Source organism: Equus przewalskii, chromosome 1 (assembly GCF_037783145.1).
Source record: "Equus przewalskii isolate Varuska chromosome 1, EquPr2, whole genome shotgun sequence".
NCBI classification, from domain to species: domain Eukaryota; kingdom Metazoa; phylum Chordata; class Mammalia; order Perissodactyla; family Equidae; genus Equus; species Equus przewalskii.
The window spans coordinates 7,292,932-7,310,581 of record NC_091831.1 but is presented as its reverse complement, the minus strand read 5'-3'; the positions used below and the strand labels follow the sequence as shown (position 1 = coordinate 7,310,581).

Genomic DNA, 17,650 nt, shown 5'->3' with positions numbered 1-17,650 from the left:
AACCAAGTTTGTCATTTACTTAAGTATGAATTCAAAAGAAACCTCTTTTCTCTCCATTAAACTTACAGTTCAGGAGATATTTCTGAGGTAATCCTGATGTAGTTGTTCTCAGATATGCTGAATTTATGGAAGAGAACCCACTCTGGCATCTTCTTGGTGATGGAGTAAGTAGACAGGGGATGCAGCTGAGCAACTTGTTTGTGGGTTAGCATCAAGTAATTACCCGATCCATCAACATCCCGAGCAATCTGCAAGGCCGAGTTTTAAAGAAAAAAGATTTTGCCTTAATATGGATATCAATACAGATCTTCCTCAACTATGATGGGGTTAAGTCCCAGTGAACCCATCTGTAAGATGAAAACGCGTTTAGCACACCTAACCTACCGAACATCATAGCTTAGCCTGGCCTCCCTTAAACGTGCTCGGAACACTTCCATTAGTCTGAAGTCGGGCAAAATCACCTACCACAAAGCCTATTTTTAAATAAAGTGTTGAATGTCGCATGTAATTTACTGAATACCGTACTGAAAGTGAGAAACAGCATGTTTGTGGGTCCAGAATGGTTGTAAGGGCATCAGTTGTTCACCCTCGGATCGTGTGGCCGACTGGGAGCTGCTGCTGCCCAGCATCACGAGAGGATCGAACCGCGTATCGCTAGCCCAGGAAAAGATCAAAATTCAGAATGTGAAGTATGGTTTCTACTGAATGTGTATCGCTTTACACCATGATAAAGTTGAAAAAGTGGAACAATCCTAAGTCAGAGACCATTTATAAAGAAATATTTTGTTTAAAAAATTGCAAAGTATTTCATACAGAATAGTTAAAACTACAAATATGCAACCCATGTTTCCTATTTTCAGATACAGAAAATAAGCCATAAACATATTTTGCCCAAAACCTTGAGATGGTGCTGGTGATGTTAACTAACCTTAGCAGTTTCAGGGCAGCATGCTAAAATAGCATAGCTACAAAGGCTAGTGTTGTGGGCATGACATCAAGCTGGCCTGTTACCTGCCACATGAAGAGGGACTGTGTACTGAAAAGTCAAGTCAGGTACTTTATACTTGATGTTTTAGCTATAATCCTCACCATAACCCTGTAGCACACATGAGCAATTCCATGCTAAAATGTCATTTTTCTCCACTAAGACTGCATTAGAGTTTATGTGGAAATACCACAATATTTCTGTTACTGAGACGTGAAGAGCACACCTCCTCCTGTAAGGTGCTTTAACTCAGAGGCAGCCTTCGCTCTGGGAAAGAACGAAATGAGACATTACCTTTATTCGTTTGTTGGGCATATCACTGATGAAATGTGAGCTAACTCACAGACAGGTGAGATGAGGGACTATATCTGATGTTCAGCCAAGAGGAGTGTTCTGATAACTCCCTCTGTGATGGGAAAGATCTTTGTCCTTCTGGACAAAGTTAACGTATTCTGGCTTATCCTTTCATTCCCCTGAGGGGAAGCATATTTAAATAGTAAATCTTTAATAACATAAGAGTTTTTAGTTTTATTTTAAAGTTAACATCAATATCAGAATCACCCCAAGTGAGAGATTCCTGATGCGTGTCCTGAACACATGCGATCGTGTAGAGACGGCACTCGAGCGGCCTTATCCCCCTCACCTGCATGAAGTGGCCGGACAGAAGCGCTTTCTTTATGTTCACACTGTTTTCCTTTGAGCCAAAAGCAGGTTCTGCATAGGGCAGCTCGATGCGCCTGATAATTTCTAAGAGTTCAGCTCGGATAACGTCTGCCATCCTGAGTGCAGAACAGTTGAGGAAGTAATCATGACACCACTTTTCAACACAGTCTGGGAGGTAAAGAACAAAAGAAATGATTTGTCAAAGCTGAAAGAGCCCAGGCCAGGAAGGCGCCATCTACGTCCTCTGTGCTCCTCTCCTGGAGAGCAGGTCAAAGAGCGGTAGAGAGGCAGCAAGGACAAGGAGACTCGCTGTGGCTGTGAGACGGGCAGTCCTTGGCACTGCCAGGGAGGGAGACATGTCAGCTGGTAGGACCTACACTGGCTGCAGGGCTTCCACAATCCCGAGGAATTATGGAAACAGCATGTTCCCAGTGCTGACCGAAAGTTACCACCCTTACCTGTGGCTCGTAAGGGGCAGAGGAGATTGTCTTCAGATCAACATTCTGTCTTTGTGTGTTGAGCAAGGATGTAAAAGGCCACAACATTTAATCAAATGAGGAAGGGAAAAGCTTGCGGTATAAATTCCTCTGATGTATGAAAATACCTCACATTTTAATTATAAGAAAAGGATTACTACTAGGCTGATTTGGGAATTACGTTCTAGTTAAGCTCATCTATCTACACTAGCTCAAATTTTCTATTAAAATTCAGTCACCTGCTTCAGTTTGAAGTTTTTTCTTGCCACCTGTAATTACTTACGACAGACCCGGAGTTTTGCCTTGACCTGGGGATGCACATGGACTTGGCACACTGGGCAGAAGGGCCTCGTCGACCTTGTCCTGTCCACTCAGGCCTATTCGGAGCAACAAGAGCATGTACTTGATCCAAGTGGCACGCATCCTGCTTACTCTCAAAAGATGCCACCAAACTCCCACGTACTTTCTGGCTCCACTGACAACTTTTTCTTCTCAGCTTTGAAAAACTAACTCCCTGCTGTATACAATTCTACTGCCATTCAAATTGCTGTCATATTTTTCACTTCATTTAGAATATTTTTCATGCCATCTATTGGAGGAAAGGAGGCAAAAGATGCTTCATGGGAAACAGGTGAGAACAACCGCCCTTAGAGGAAGGGAACGCCTCACCGGCTGTCCTTTGGAGGCCCGAGCTTCCGCCACACTGCTCTGCCCTCTCTGCCCCTCGAGATCTCTTCCTGTCTTTAACTTCTCACCCAGCCTCAGTGGTCTAGTGGTTAAGATTCAGCGCCCTCACTCTCACAGCCTGGGATCTTTTCCTGGTCAGGGAACCACACCGCCCGCCTGTCAGTTGTCACCCTGTGGTGGCTGTGTGTTGCCTTGAGGCTGAAAGCTTTGCCACTGACATTTCAAATACCAGAGGGTCACCCATGGTGGACAGGTTTCAGCGGAGCTTCCAGACTAAGACAGACTATAAAGGACCTGGGCACCCACTTCTGAAAAAGTTGGCCATTAAAACCCTATGAATAGCAGCAGTGCACTGTCTGATAGAGCGCTGGAAGGTGAGAGGGTTCTGCTCTGCTGTCCACTGGGGCACTCAGAGTCGGAATCCACGATGGCACTAAAACAAACAGGAGTTTCACAGGGAGGAGTTTCCAGTTCCCTTCTCACTGGGTACCCTCTTGTGAAAATTAACATACCTACGGTCGTTTAGACACACCCAGGACTTCTGCCTCAGCTTTTACATGTGCTCTTCTACTCTCTGGATGCCCCTTCCCCCACCATCTCTGCCAAGCTCCAGTCAAATTCTCCCCAGTCTCCCCCAGCATGCCACCCATCCTTTACTATTATCTGGAGCTGGGCTTTGCCTTGTTTTGAAAGCTCTCTATTCTTTCCCCATCTAGTGTGAATATGCCATGTCATGGAAAGCATAACACACAGCTGTGACCCAGGGGGTACTTAGAGATGTCGGTTCCTTTTCTTGCTCCCCTGACCCAAGAGGGTAGGAGCTGTGCTGTTCAAGTCTCTGCATCCCCATTTCATTGTGCCCTAGGCAAGCTCGCCCTGAAGGCTGGCTGGCCAGATGTGGAGTTGTGTCAACACAGGCTGGCCCCGCAGCGGTCAGAGCTCTGCGGGAGCAGGAGGGGGCAGTCTCACTGCTCAGCAGAAACCTCTGGCTGCCTCAGGCCTCAAGCGCCATTCCACTCAAGTGACCCACGGGGCTAGAGAAGAAGTGTGTTTGACAAACAACTCAGCTCTATTTGGGGAAGGAAAGGTGGAATTAGGTCATTTCTGAGAATAGCAAGCATCCACTTACGCTCACTGGTGGAATTCAGAGTTGCATCTTGGTAGGCCTTGTAAATGTTGATGAGCGTAAAGTGATCTCCTTCAGGATGTAAAAATGTCTTCCAACAAGTCAAGGCAGCCTCCTCAGCTCCACGCGGCAGATGTGAAAAGCAGCTGGGAGCTTTAAGACGCAAAAGGTCACAAGGTCAGCAATAATGGAGACATTCCATCTTAGCACAACACGCAGAGGGAGGGGCTCACTACTGTTTGTGGAACTGCTCCTGTCTTATTCTGTGAAGAAATGGTATTCTTGTTTACTCAGAAATCAAACAAATTTCCGGGGAGTTGTCAAAATGTCTTTCTCCTTGATTTTGTTTGCTTGCTCTTCTCCGGTCTGCTTAGTGTGGTTATTAGCACCCTGCCTGTATCACCAGGGCGCCGGGGACCTGTGTGCTCAGAGGCCGAGACGCAGGGACATGGTTGGAACCTAAGTCCTGACGCAGCAGGGGCCTTTGCTCTGTTCTGTCAGGAAAAGAACCAGTTAAAACATATAAACCAAGACAAATGAAGGTGGTAGGAAATAAAAAACACTCACACATAATCATTCGGGGAAGGACACTTCTAGTGACACATTTTTCTTGATCCGCACTGATTACTTCGGCAAAAGCAAACTTGGTATGCCTTCACATGTCTGATTAAGAAATTTACTGGCCTCTTATTTTTATTTTTTCATATTAAGATAATTCTTACAATTTCTACCTTTTTAATCTATTAAAATTTCATTATCATTTCTAATGGCTCTCATTTAAATCTACACCTGGGGCAGATTCACAATACAAGTACAGAGACAATTCAAATTCCTTAAGGAATACCTGTTACCATGGCAGCGACTGTCAGCATTTCATCTACACAGTCAAATTCACAGGATGCTAAGATAGACTTTGAGAGCTGTGGATCCAGAGGAAACTCTGACATGATGATTCCAAATTCAGACAGATTTCCATCGTTGTCCAGGGCTGCCAGATAATCTAAGTCTTCCAGAGCCTGCATCAAACTTTCTGGTGCTAGGAAAGAAAAAATTAATAATCAGAAATTCTCATACAGCCAAGATGGAGTAACAGGTACTGGGATTTCCCTCTCATGTGGAAACCAAACAGTGAACAAAATATGTGAAACAACGGTTTGCAAGACAAATAGCATTAGGCAATGAAGGACGGTGATTCCTGAGAGCGGGACACTAAGGAGGGGAGCCCTGGGATTGCCCAGCTTACTGCCTTGAAAGTTTCCCAGGCTGTGGTGCAGGGAGGGGAACCCAGGTGGAGGCTGCCAGACTCCCTGAGTTATCAAGATGGTGCTGAGGGTCCAGGGAGACTAAGGGGGTCAAATCTGCAGGTCGGAGTACCTGAGAGGAGAGAGCTACACAGAAAGAAGACAAGAGATCTATGAGCATCCCCCTGGACTAGTCAGCAGAGCACATGTAAGAAACTACCCCAGGCCAGAGAAAGAACCATCCAAAGGATTAGAAGGAACAGCATCTGGAGCTCACACAGGATCGAGGATTCTGCCTGTTTCCGCCAGCCAGACTGCAAAACCGCATGATCCATGGCTGTCTGGGTAGGAAACACAGGGACTAAGGCCCAGATGCGCACTGCTCCAGTGCCACCTAACCAATCCTAAAACCAAGACCTGAAAGGATCATACTGCATCCCAAGACAAAGCTCAAGAATATTTATAGGAATACAAACACCCAATACCCAACACAGTAAAACACACAGTGTCTAGCATCCAGTGAAAAATTATGAGGCAGGAAGATACAATCCCCTAACAAAGGAAACATTAATCCATCCGAACTGACCCACACCTCACAGATGACAGAAATAGTAGACAAGGACGTTAAAAGAGCTATTTGCCAATGCAAATAAGGTCAGGAGGCTAATTTTCTCCATCTACTTAGTTCTCTTTTAAGTTTATATAACACTGATAATAGTGTAGTATTTATTATATACGCTTATCCTCCACCAAAAACACTAATCCATTTATTTAAAGAAAGGTATTCTCCTTGCCCAAGCAGAAGAAGGTTATATTAAAATAAATCTGTGTTTTTCACCTGTCTGCTGCATGGTATAGTAACAAAGGCCACACAAAGAAGCAAATCAGATGGTACAAAGCTGCTGTATTGTTCTACCCAAGAAACTGAAGGATTTATGAGAGCCACTGAATTGCTTTCATTTGTCTCAATTCCAACACGTGTGTGGTGGGTGGGCGATGAAGACTACGGAGAGCTAAGAAGCAATTTACCCTATCTGCAGCTGGGAATTCAAAATAACAAACAGTTACAATTTACTCATTTGCTGTCCAAACTTTGACCACTAAGCTATTTGTCAAAATTTCAGGCAAACTGTTTAACTGAAAAGCCAGTCACAAACTCGGATTTGATAAAAATCCCCCACTCCTATCAAGACATGATGAAAACACTGGGAGAAACCACTACTGTGGGTTGAGAAGTAACTCCCGGGCACTGCAGTGCAGTTCTCCGCATCTCATCCTCTCCCGAGGAGAGCAGAGCAAGTCCCAGGCATGACCGCAACCCTGGACACAGGGGCTGCAAGCCAGTGATCAGCTTCTGGGGAAAGCAAGCGTCAGGGCTGAGGGGCTGCACGAGGCAACCCAGCGCAAACCCGCAGAGAACCCAGATGCTGCTGGAGACCAAGGCGCGGCTCTATTCCCACCAGGAGAAGAGGAGTTTAACTTCCCTATTGTTTTTGATTTCTCTCATCAAGATTTAAAACTGAGAAGAACAGGACCCCCAGGAGATCCCTGCCCCTGGGTTCGGACCCCTCAGTCCCACCTGGGTGCTGGCAGGGAGCACTGGTGGACTCCTAGTTCATGCTTGGAGACCCTGAGGCAACGATGAGACCTTGAGAAGTCACAGTCCACAGAAGTGACAGATGGGCTGTTTAGAAAAAATAGCCTGAGAGTTCCATCAGTGAGCCATGAAATGAGAAGGAGCAGGAAGCAGCAACAGAAACAAGCCTCTCAGATTAAACAGAGCAGGAAGGGGTTGGGAGCACACACTTCATTACTGAAAGCTGTTTGGAAACCGATTTCTATAAATCAACAAAGCTGCCGCATTATCAGTTACAGGATCTTTGGCAATTGACCGTATAAGCATCTGGCTTGACAGCCAGCCTGTCCCCAAGGAGCACCTACTCCTTCTCATTTTTAGGCCCTGAAGTTGAGTTGGCTGCACACAGGATTACTAACAGAAATAACTTGGTGATTCTGCTCCCTGTCCTAACACCAGAAAAAGAGGATGTTCCTGGGGTTTTATCATATTAGAAAGAACAAGTTAACGAGTGCGGATTATACAGGTGCAGGAAGTACAAATCACTGACCAGGATTCGCTCATACTACCTCCTACACTTTAAAACACCTCCCCACTGTGGCCCCTAAAACTGTCGTAGCTAAGAATCAGAAGGCTTTAGATGAGGGCTCTTTACGGCAGTGCTGCTTCAGTGTAACCCATGGGAAATAATGCTCACAAATGGAATATAAATGTTTTGGTGTGAGGGTCTTCTTTACAGCAGTGCAGAATCAGACTGCTTTATCCTGAAGGCAATTTCAATATGAACAAAACATTTTTATTAAGCTTTATGGCCAAAAGCAGCTGTACTCCCTGAGGAATAGCTCACTGCAAGGTCACACACCTCCCCCACTGCTGTCATTCAAAGAAACGTGAAGGGCTATTATCACACTATTTCTTTACTGTTCCATGGAACCCCAAATGCCAGGCTTCAGTACTGTATCTGTGTTTTCCTTCCAGGGAATCAGCAGAAAGGCTGGTCACAAAGAGGTCATTAATCTATAACAAGCTTTCAAGTCCACCAGCCAGAGGAAGGGGCTGACCCAGTGCTGATTCTGAGCAGGAGCACAGGTCAGATGAGGAGTCCAAGGCTCTGCTGTGCCATTTCCAGAACCGACTGCCTCACATGGCATGTTTCCTATGGTCTTGAAAGGTACACCAAAATTTCAGATGTAGAACAGTAGGAATCATAGGCTGTTCCCCCCATCTTTATGGCGATGTCAACTCAGGTGCTCAGCAGGAGAGAGAGAGACGAAGAACCAAGAGAATACAGAGACCAGAAACCGAGAGCCAAGGCTGTTCAAGCCTCTATTTTTAGGTGTTCCTGAGGCACAACCGCATGCGCCTCTTGGATTTCATGAGGCACCCCATTTCCTTATTTCCTTCACTTTTGCTTATGCCGGTTTCATTTGCATTACCCACACTTGCATCCAGAGGAATTTTAACAAATACATATACAACATAATAAATTCTGTAACAAAGAAATAGTGTATCCAAAGTGCCAGTGGAATTTAGACAATGTAGAGACAGAATTGGCCTGGGAAAGAGCAAGAGCAGCTACACCCACACAGTGCTTACTGTGTGCCAGGTTCATACATTAATTCCATACATCTTTACCAGCAGAGACAGAGAAACAAAGTAACAGCTTGAGAGGAGTAAAGGAGAAAATGGAGCTTCTGGGCCCCACTCGCTGTAGGACTGGGACTCAGGCGTTGTGTACACTGAAGTAAAGAGTGCACAGAGGGGACGAACGGAAGAAATCAAGAAATGATGGTGAAGACTCTAAAACATCTTGAGACTTTTAGGGAATAGGATTAAGGGTTTGGCTCTGAAGGGGACACTTCACTTACTTTCACAAAGACATGCTCATAAAACCTGGCATTTGCCTAACACCTACCCCTTTACAGCAGACACAGCACTTTGGCATAAATCATCTCATTGAACCTCTTAATAACTGCATGACACGAAAGGGCAGGCACTCTGGCCTCATGTTACAGATGAGAACAGGTAAGTGAGTTGCTAAAGCCGCAGGGTTAACCAGCCTGTCTCCTCGGCTGTAAAACGAGGACTGGAATGCAGGCCTCTCTGCCCATGGTGTGTGTTCTAACCAGTGTGCAGTCCGCACAGCTCCTGCTGGACTCATGTCTTCTGCTCTGCTGGTATCGACCATGGCTTCTCAGAGGCAGTCTTATGCTGTCTCCCAACGCCAGTGGATCAGTATCTGTTTCTCACCCTATTAAAAGTGCCCTTTGTAGGATCTTCTGCAGCTCAGGGACTACAAGCTTTTTGGTTCAGAGCTCAGGTAGGAGCTATGCAGATGATGCTACAGTATTTACCATGTGCCAGTCACTTTTCTAAGGGCCTACCTTTATTAACTAATTTATCTTGACAACTCTACAAACCAACTACTTTGATTATGCTCATATTCAGATGAAGAAACAGTGATGCTGAGAGGGCAACATAATTGCCGAATATTACACAGCTGGGCTTAGAGCCCTGGCAGTCTGCTTGTGAGCCTGAGCTTTCTGGGGTAGTCCTCTAAATATGGGTGACCCTCTGCCCCGGTGTGGTGAGGATGACCCCGTCTCCATCTCTCACCGGAGTTTAACTATGAACAGGATCCTCTTCACTCTCAGACATCCTGGCCTGAATAATAAGTCACCCAGTCACTGGACCCACAAAGAACCTAATGGGTATCAACAGCTGAAAGTGCTTCCATCCTGCGCCTTTTAAAATCTCTCCCAGATTTTACTTTCACTTTCTGTAAAATTACCTTGACGCTTCCAAGATCTTCACGTCCTGGCTCTTGAGTTGCTTTGGCATATCTGTGCCACTTCTTCACATCCCACCCCCATCTGAACATAGCAATAGACTTTGTGTGGCCTTTAGACAGATAATGATGAACGCTCATTAATATAAAAACTAGACTGGGGCCTCCTGCCAGGGTGCTGGTAGACTATTTGCTAATCTCTTGGGGCTGTTTAGGGGGCAACGAGCAGCATACACTCTGCTGGAGATGTAAGGACCGCCGCTATTGGTGAGAGGCACATGTGAGTGCCAAGTCCGCAGCCCTCCCTGTTCTCCTCTTAGTACCCAAGTGTAACGTTTTAAGGTCCTTCTGTAAACTCCAAAGCAAAATCCCAAGTTCCCAGTGATTTATAAACCAGCACACGCACCTCTCTAGTATACTCACAGACTAGGTTTTTGGTGCAGTAAATAGGATTCCAGAAGATCCTGATTCACTGCCTCTTGAGTCCTCTGGTGAAACATGTCCACCATCACCACAGACCAAGCCCCCCAGCATCTCGAATCCCTCTCTTTGCCAGCACCAACACCGGCCTCTGCAGCCCCCCACTTCATTCTGTCCCTGCACTCCTTCCCCTGTTTTCTTGAGGTCTTTGTCTCATGCCATGTCTGGCAAGTCTGTGTTTGGGTTCGTTCTTCATAGATGATACCAAAGCCAGTTGTCTGGCCACCACCAAAGAGTCCTGAGTCCAAATACAAAGATGACATCAGGTGTGGTCTTATACATTCTGGCTAGTTTGTTTCCAAATTTTTGTCCAGGTTTGGCTGCCTATACAGGGTCAATGACATTAAGGACCACCTGCTTCCATGAAGTGCTCAGCTGGCCCCGAGCTTCCCATGAGGGAAATCAACCCTCAGCACCAGGGAAGGAAAAAAATAACTGATTTTTTTCTTAAAGAGATCTATATCATAGGAAGTCAATTAATAGCCTGTAACCTAGTTATGCCAAATTCATTTTCACATGGTTCATGAATCCTGAAAAGGGTAACAGGTTTGCTGCATTTGCGTATTTCAATCATAAGTCGAATTAAATGCAGCAGCTGCAAGCATAGTCTTTTTCCCCTCCCAAAACGATGAGTCAGAGTTAAGCCACAGTTACATTCTCCCCAAGCACAGCAGAAAATCGTTCTGTGTGTATTGTCAGGAGACAAAAATGAATCGTTGCCGTAACTAACCCTTTTGTCCCCCAGTTATCAGCTCTAAGCCTTGTGGAGTAAGCAGCACACAGGGCGGCCACTGCGAGAACACAGGAATCCTCCAGCATGGCTAGAGTTCACTGTTGGCATTTTAAAATCTTTAAGATTATGCGCCACACTTTTCTTCTCCCTTCAGGACTAGTCCGATCACCCCCCATCCTGGGAATGCCCAGGGGATCCACGCATGCTGATTCTTGGGCTTAGGAGGTGAGCAGCAGGACTGGAAGGACAATTTTCGGAAGTGAAGCAGGTTTCTTCAGAGAATGCTCTCTGTGAGGTCTCCGGAGCGATTAATGTGGCTGACCAGCCTATGACAAAAGCCACGCCATCTGAAGCCCGAGGTCACGAGTGAGAAATGTATGCAAGCGGCAGAGACTCTCACCTTCCAGATTCCTTCTTTGGGGACCAGAAGGAAAAGTCAAGAGAAGGTTGGCTTTGATTCAAAAGTTAAGGGATCCTGTCTAAAGGAACATTGTCACCAGGATCTCCAAGCCAGTCTGAGCCATATGACCCACTTCCCCAAGTCCCCATCTCGTCCCCTTTCTAACTTGCCACAATTTTTCTCACTCCAACAATTTCTACATAAGAAAAATGCATGCAATCTGAGTGTGCCACATACAGTTCCCACTCTACATCACATTCTATGACTCTTTCCTCAGAGCAACTCCTTTTTAGAAGGTATATTTATCACAAATATATTCATTACATAAGTTAGTTAGGAAGGGACCAGGCCTTATAAGCCTTTCCTCAGGTGGGGAAACTATGAGCCACGCAAAGCTGGCTCACATGCTCAGAGTCAGGCGTTAGGACTGGGTTGCTTGGCTGGTAACCAGGTGATGTGCCAAAGTCGTCTTTACCTAAGTTCCATTCAGGCTTCTTGTTCCCGTGGGCCTCTGAGCTCTGCCTCTGTGCCTCCCCAGCCTCCCCTTCTTCTTATTCTGGAGAATAACTTCCCAATTCACATGTGCTCTGAGATCTCTCCCTAATAAGGCCTCAGGGAAGCCAGAGTCTCCTGCCCAAGAACAGCCTCCCCCAGGGCTCCAGACCCCTCGAGTTCACTGTGGCTTCCAGGGGCACCAAGTATTTTCCTGCAGATTCAGCACAGTAGGCAGCAAATGAGTCTGGGCACTGTCCATTTTTGCAGAACAGTGGTCTGCAACCCTTTTCGCTCGAGAACAGATAGCTCCAATTGGAGATGGCCACAGAGGAAGCAGGTCTGCTTTAGAAGAGAGCAGGAGCGCACCTGGTCCCGTTCCCGCCTGGAGATCCACTGCGCCTTCACATAGAGCCTTTGTTGAAAATTTAAGATCCCAGAGGGTTCCCGAAAGCAATTGATTTTTCAAAGTGTTTACTGGGAGAGTTTCACTGTAAAACTCCCTAAGAGGTTCCGGGAAGGACTCAGCGTTGTTGAAGAGCGCCATGCACCTGTCACGACCTCACATGAAGAAACTTCAAGTGATGCTCTGAGGCACCCTGGAGTGGCAGGTGACGCTGTCCCTTAGGCCCGTCCACAGAGGAGTTCTTGGACTGTCTCCACAGCCTATTTTCCTTTCCACCTTTTTATTTCAAAGCTCAGCATCCTTAGGAGACACTCCTCTTACTTAACTTATTCAAATTCTACTGGTCATTTTAAGAAATATTTAAGGAAGAGTAACTCTAAAACAACCTATATTTCTCAAGTGCTTGTAAATCCTATTGGCACCACTGCACAAAATGATTGAAAAACACAGGAGTTGAGAGAAAGCAAGGCAAAAAAGTACACATTACACAGTTTCCATTTAAGTATGCTCTCTGCTTCCAAGGTCTTGGGCTGACCGCTCTCTCTCGTGCACATTTGATACATAACACCCAGATCAACAGACTGTCATTCACCTCCCTTGATAAACATACTGAAAATTTCAACCTCTGGCCTAAAGTGTGGAAAAAATTAAGGAAGTTCTTTTTATTAAAGCACAGGTGAAAACTAAAACATCATCTGAAGGGCAACCGGTATGTTAAATCAGGAACCTTTCTATGGGGACTCAAACACCCACGTAGCCTCTCTGAAGGTCAGCTGCAGGTCAGAGAACACAGCAGCAGTTCAGAGGCAAACAGGGCCCGGATTTGGGCGCTGCTGCTGAAAGCTGTGCCTCTGGGCCTGGGTCCCCGAGCAGCAGCGGGCAGGTAGGTGGAATCGAATGAACCGCATTCCTTCCTGTGCAGATGTGTGCCCCCAGCCCCTGGAGACCGTGCCCAGCGAGGAGCATCTGACTTGCTCTGTGCTGGCTCTGGGGGCATGGGGTGCGCAGCCCCAGGGAGTGAGAACCAGCACAGGACTTTTCTGAGGAAACGAGGGCACTGACCACCAGGAAAGAAGCCAATGGGGCTCTGGTCTGTTTTAAGGAGACACCACAGCAGAGTGGTTCAGATGACTCTGCAAACACTGTTCACCTTCTCAATTTGTGTATGTTATCTCATTTCTCTCTGACTCAGTTTCCTCATCTGTAAAACGGAGCAAATAATAGCCCTGGCCTCAGAGGGTTGTTGCACTATTAAATGATTTACTATGTCAGTAAGACCATATAAACGTTATTCCTGGCCCTGTTATTGCTGAGAGGACAGGCAGGCATTTAAATGGACAAGAAGAAGCAGAGCATCTGCTGCTTTCAAGCTTTCTTCACCAGCTGGTTGCTGATGTTTTAAACTAAACAGCCAACATCACTTCTCTGACACTACAGTCAGGGTTGAAGAACTGTCTATCCACCAGAGAGGGTAAGCTAACTGGGGATGCAGAAGAAACCAGGAGGCTAGGAAGAAAATGTTTTGGCTCCTTTCCTGAGCAGGTGGGGTCCCTTTGCCCTGTGGCTTTGGCAGCCCCATCACAAGGTAGAGGCCGCTGTCCTTGCATTTCCTTAGCCTTTTATTGAGCATTGTGATGGTTTTCAATTAAGCAGCTGGTTGCTGGAGCAGCAAAGGTCCCCACGAGTGATGATTCTCGAGGGGAGAAAGCCAGCACCTCCCATATGACAGGGGGCTTTTCTGGGTGGACTCATTAGAGGACGTATTCCCCTAGGGGAAAGATGTTCAGACTGTAATTACAACGGCTCGGTCCTAAACCTAAAAACGTCAGCCCTTCACATAAAAGTCTGACCTAAGTTACAAAGGAGTGGACACCTAATGGATTCCCCAGGTGATAGTGGGATTCATGAAGAAGGACCGTCTGGTTACAAAGGTCCCCACCGAGAAGCTCAGTGCTGCCAAGAATTCCACCTTTGCCCTCTGCTGCCCTCAGCCATATGCTTCCATGTTCCACCATCCCTCCTGATTTCTGGGAAGACAATTTTCCAATGTCAGACAGATATTTCCTAAAGCTTGTTTTTTTTTTTTAAAGTTACTTTAGAGAACGTTTACGTCTAATGGGGAAAACGCTTCAGTACATACTAAGTCCCCAGGCTTGCTGGCACTGCCAAGTGCCACTTGCTCTCTGGACTGGGGATGGGCAAGAGGGAGGGAGCTAAGCCCCAGCCCATGCACCCGCTACAACGTGAGCGCAGAGCTACCTGGTCTGTTCATGAAGTCGCAGTGGCCTAAGCCTGCGATGTCGACTCTCTTCATAAAAAGCACCAGGCTGGTTAGGTTGGCTTCCTGCATTTCTGCTGGCTTAAAGGGCCGCATGTCCTTGGAGGCAAATTCTTCAGAGTACAGACAGAAAAGTTTTCCTAGAAGACACCAAAGAAAATGGCTTTAATATCTCTGTTGCCTTCACATAGGAATTTAAATCAATTTGTTATTGTGTCCGTAGTGCTACCTGAAGACGATGAAGCAAGAATCTGCTTGCGTGTCTCTGCTTGGCTTTGGCTGATGGGCTGCATGACAAGCGAGTTGGCTCGGATTCTAGGGTTGTACACCTTTAAAGGGAAAGAGCATCTTTAGCAGCAGATCACTCAAGATTTAGCAGGCTCGCCGGACCTCAAGTGAGGGTGCTGTTTGCGGCACCTGGCTCCAAGAAAGGCTCTGCCTCGGACTCATTTTCTTTGTACAATATTAATCATTGTTGCACTTGCCTTGAGATGGAAACTGCAAGTGCTTTGATAAATGGATTTAAAGGTTGTCTGCTTTCACTATAGCTTCAATAAACATGGGACCTCTGTATCATCTGCTGAAATACTAGTGTTGTCACTTCTCAAAGCACTAAAGTGGTGAATGATGACAGATACTCATGTGTCCCATGGAGAAAGGATTATCATCTGACAGTGCTGTTTCTTCAAGGTTTTATTCAAATGGACTGTGATCTCAGTGGTCGCACCTTTGTAACATACTGAGCTCTTCCAGTCACATCAGCTAATACAAAAACTGCATACAGCACTAACAGTGATTTTTCTTATGGGTAGTTTAAGGGGGTAAGTAAAAGCCCTGGGTTCTCGGAATGGTGGACTAATTCAATAAGTTCAACCCAAACTGGTCCAAGGGCCTTCAAAACGGTTAGAATTGCTCTGTCACAGTAAGACAAGGATACCTCCTTAGGAGACTCATGGTTTCCTAGAGGGACAAGGGCTACACAACATCTAATAACGCTGAACAGATCAGTCCTTGAGGAGGTTTTTCTCAGTTCAAATGCTATGATTTCTGTAGTCCCCGTATCTTTGAGAGTTTGAGATATTCTATTTCCATTTTCCCTAATTTTTAATTTAAAGATAGTGATAAAAAGTAATATATATAATTTAAATTTAGGATGGAATTTTATCACGTCAACTATAAAGCCAAAATTTGCTAAAATTAAAGTCCATGCACTTGAAACTAATTTCTAGTAAACTATTCGGGGGAAGATGCTAATTACTTTGATAATGTGAGTACCAAAAATACCCAAGAGACATAAAAAAGAGAAGATTTAGGAGTCAAATAATTTGCTTTACTAGTACCTTAGCTAAAGAAAAAACACTGACAAGGAAAACCACCACCTTTATGCTTTAGTAATTGTGTTTTTCCTCAAAACTTTTCCCTCTGGCATCTCAATCAGTTTAATTTGTTTCCAGACTACCAAGATGCGAATGAGAGGCAGTAACATGATCAAGACATGTTCCTGGCTGCACGAGTTCTTCTTTGCACACGTGACTGAACACAGAGAACCCAGATCAGATAGCTCATCCTCCCTTTCTGGTCAAGAAAATAGTAGGAGCCCAAGACACTGATTCCTGACAATTATCATCAGTCTATTTAACCTGCTTGATAATAATTACCTTTCTTCTCTCCACACCCACATCAATAACAAATTTGACTGTGTTGCTCCAGATCAAAGATTCCCCAAAGCTAGCAGTTAACACCACTCTCCTCTGATAAACTTGGCCTCTTTTTTCTGTTTCATCAGGGGGCTTAAACAACGCACATTTCTCCTTTGGATACAAAGGAACCACCACCAGTTCTCCAAGATCTGGGTTTAAGTTAGATCCTTCTTGACAGACGATTTCATAGGCTTTTTCAATATCCTAAAGTAAAAAAAGATAACATCATCCATGAGAATAAAGTGCATTACAAACAACTTCACTACTTTAAAAAAAATGTCTGAATTAAATAAAACTATAGGCAAAAGCTGCATAATGTATACAGGGAAAGAAATACCTGTGTTGTTATCTATGTGCGTCATTAAATATGAAAAGAAGATATAACAGGAAGAGAACATTTCTTTGGGGAAGTATTTCACTGCTTTTAGTACAAAATGGTTTTCCTTGTGTAATGTACCATCTTTGCATTTATCCTATTTTTCTAGCTTGATGCAATTTCTCATATCCACTAACAATGACAGACAAACGGAAGTTATTCTCACATCAATCATGAGGCATCACCATATTTTAATGGTGGCAGAGCTAAGAATTAAAAAACAATCTCTAGATTTCCAATAAAAGCAAATACAGTCATGCGTTGCTTAATAATGGGGATACATTCTGAGAAATGCATTGTTAGGCGATTTCATCATTGTGTGAACATCTTAGAATGTACTTACACAAACCTAGATGAGATAGCCCACCACATGCCTAGGCTATATGGTACTAATCTTATGGGATCACTATCGTATATGACCGAAATGTCATTATGTGGCACATGACTATATACAAATACATTCCATAATCAGAGTTTCTAACTGGGTCACTCTGAAAACTATTTTGACACATTAGCACTTTAAAATAGCAGAAATGCAATGAAGTAGGCAGGAAATATTCACTGCTATTTACATCTTTGCATGATTCAGGCATTTAGAAATATCCTATAAAAACGTTTCACTGTCAAATATATATATTTTTAAAGTAAATTATTTGCCCTAAAATTACACACAAGTAAGTATATTGGTGTAAAATGCTCAAAAGGCGAGGCATTTTAGGTAGTATTTTGTTATTTCTCAAATCACAACTAGTTTTTTAGGACCTCTTATAAAAAATATGTCACAATATAATTCTTACACCTTTTTAATTTGTTCAAAAATTTCTGCCTTCTTAAGGGCCCAACTGAAAAACTACCAAAAGGAAGAAGCCCCATTTCACTTCATTAGATACATGAGATTTCACTAAAAATCTAAGTAGGAAAGATGATTTCCCATGACTGTTACAGTTTTAAGACTGATTCCATTTCCCATACTGCAGCTCACTTCTCCTCCTTTTCCACACCATTTGTAGAATGGCACCGAAGTAACTCAAGGATTTTGCAGGAGGACAGATCTGCCTAGAAAAATAGCAAGGCACACAGGTCTGCAGGACCCAGAGTGGGCTGTCTGAAAGTTACTGCCCAGCTGCTGGGAGGTGTCAGGAAGCAGGGCAGAGGCCACCTGATGGGGCCCACACAGGCAGTTATCCTGGAACCTTCTTCGGCTCACACCTCCCTTTTCTGCAAACAGCTGGTTTACTTGGGG

The 17,650-nt window shown here is 44.9% G+C and overlaps 1 protein-coding gene across 12 annotated transcripts in view; it reads right to left on the bottom strand.

Annotated features, from left to right (window-relative positions):
• Positions 1–17,650, bottom strand: part of DHX32 (DEAH-box helicase 32 (putative)) — a 58,198-nt gene that overhangs the window by 1,323 nt on the left and 39,225 nt on the right. For all 12 annotated transcript variants that reach the window (XM_070568010.1, XM_008526005.2, XM_070568628.1 and 9 more), the window contains 7 exons: positions 15,990–16,235; positions 14,561–14,660; positions 14,313–14,471; positions 4,782–4,973; positions 3,941–4,090; positions 1,629–1,816; positions 67–248 (listed from right to left, as the gene is read on the bottom strand). In XM_070568010.1, coding sequence (XP_070424111.1) covers positions 67–248; positions 1,629–1,816; positions 3,941–4,090; positions 4,782–4,973; positions 14,313–14,471; positions 14,561–14,660; positions 15,990–16,235 — 1,217 coding nt within the window. The remainder of the gene's footprint in view (positions 1–66; positions 249–1,628; positions 1,817–3,940; positions 4,091–4,781; positions 4,974–14,312; positions 14,472–14,560; positions 14,661–15,989; positions 16,236–17,650) is intronic.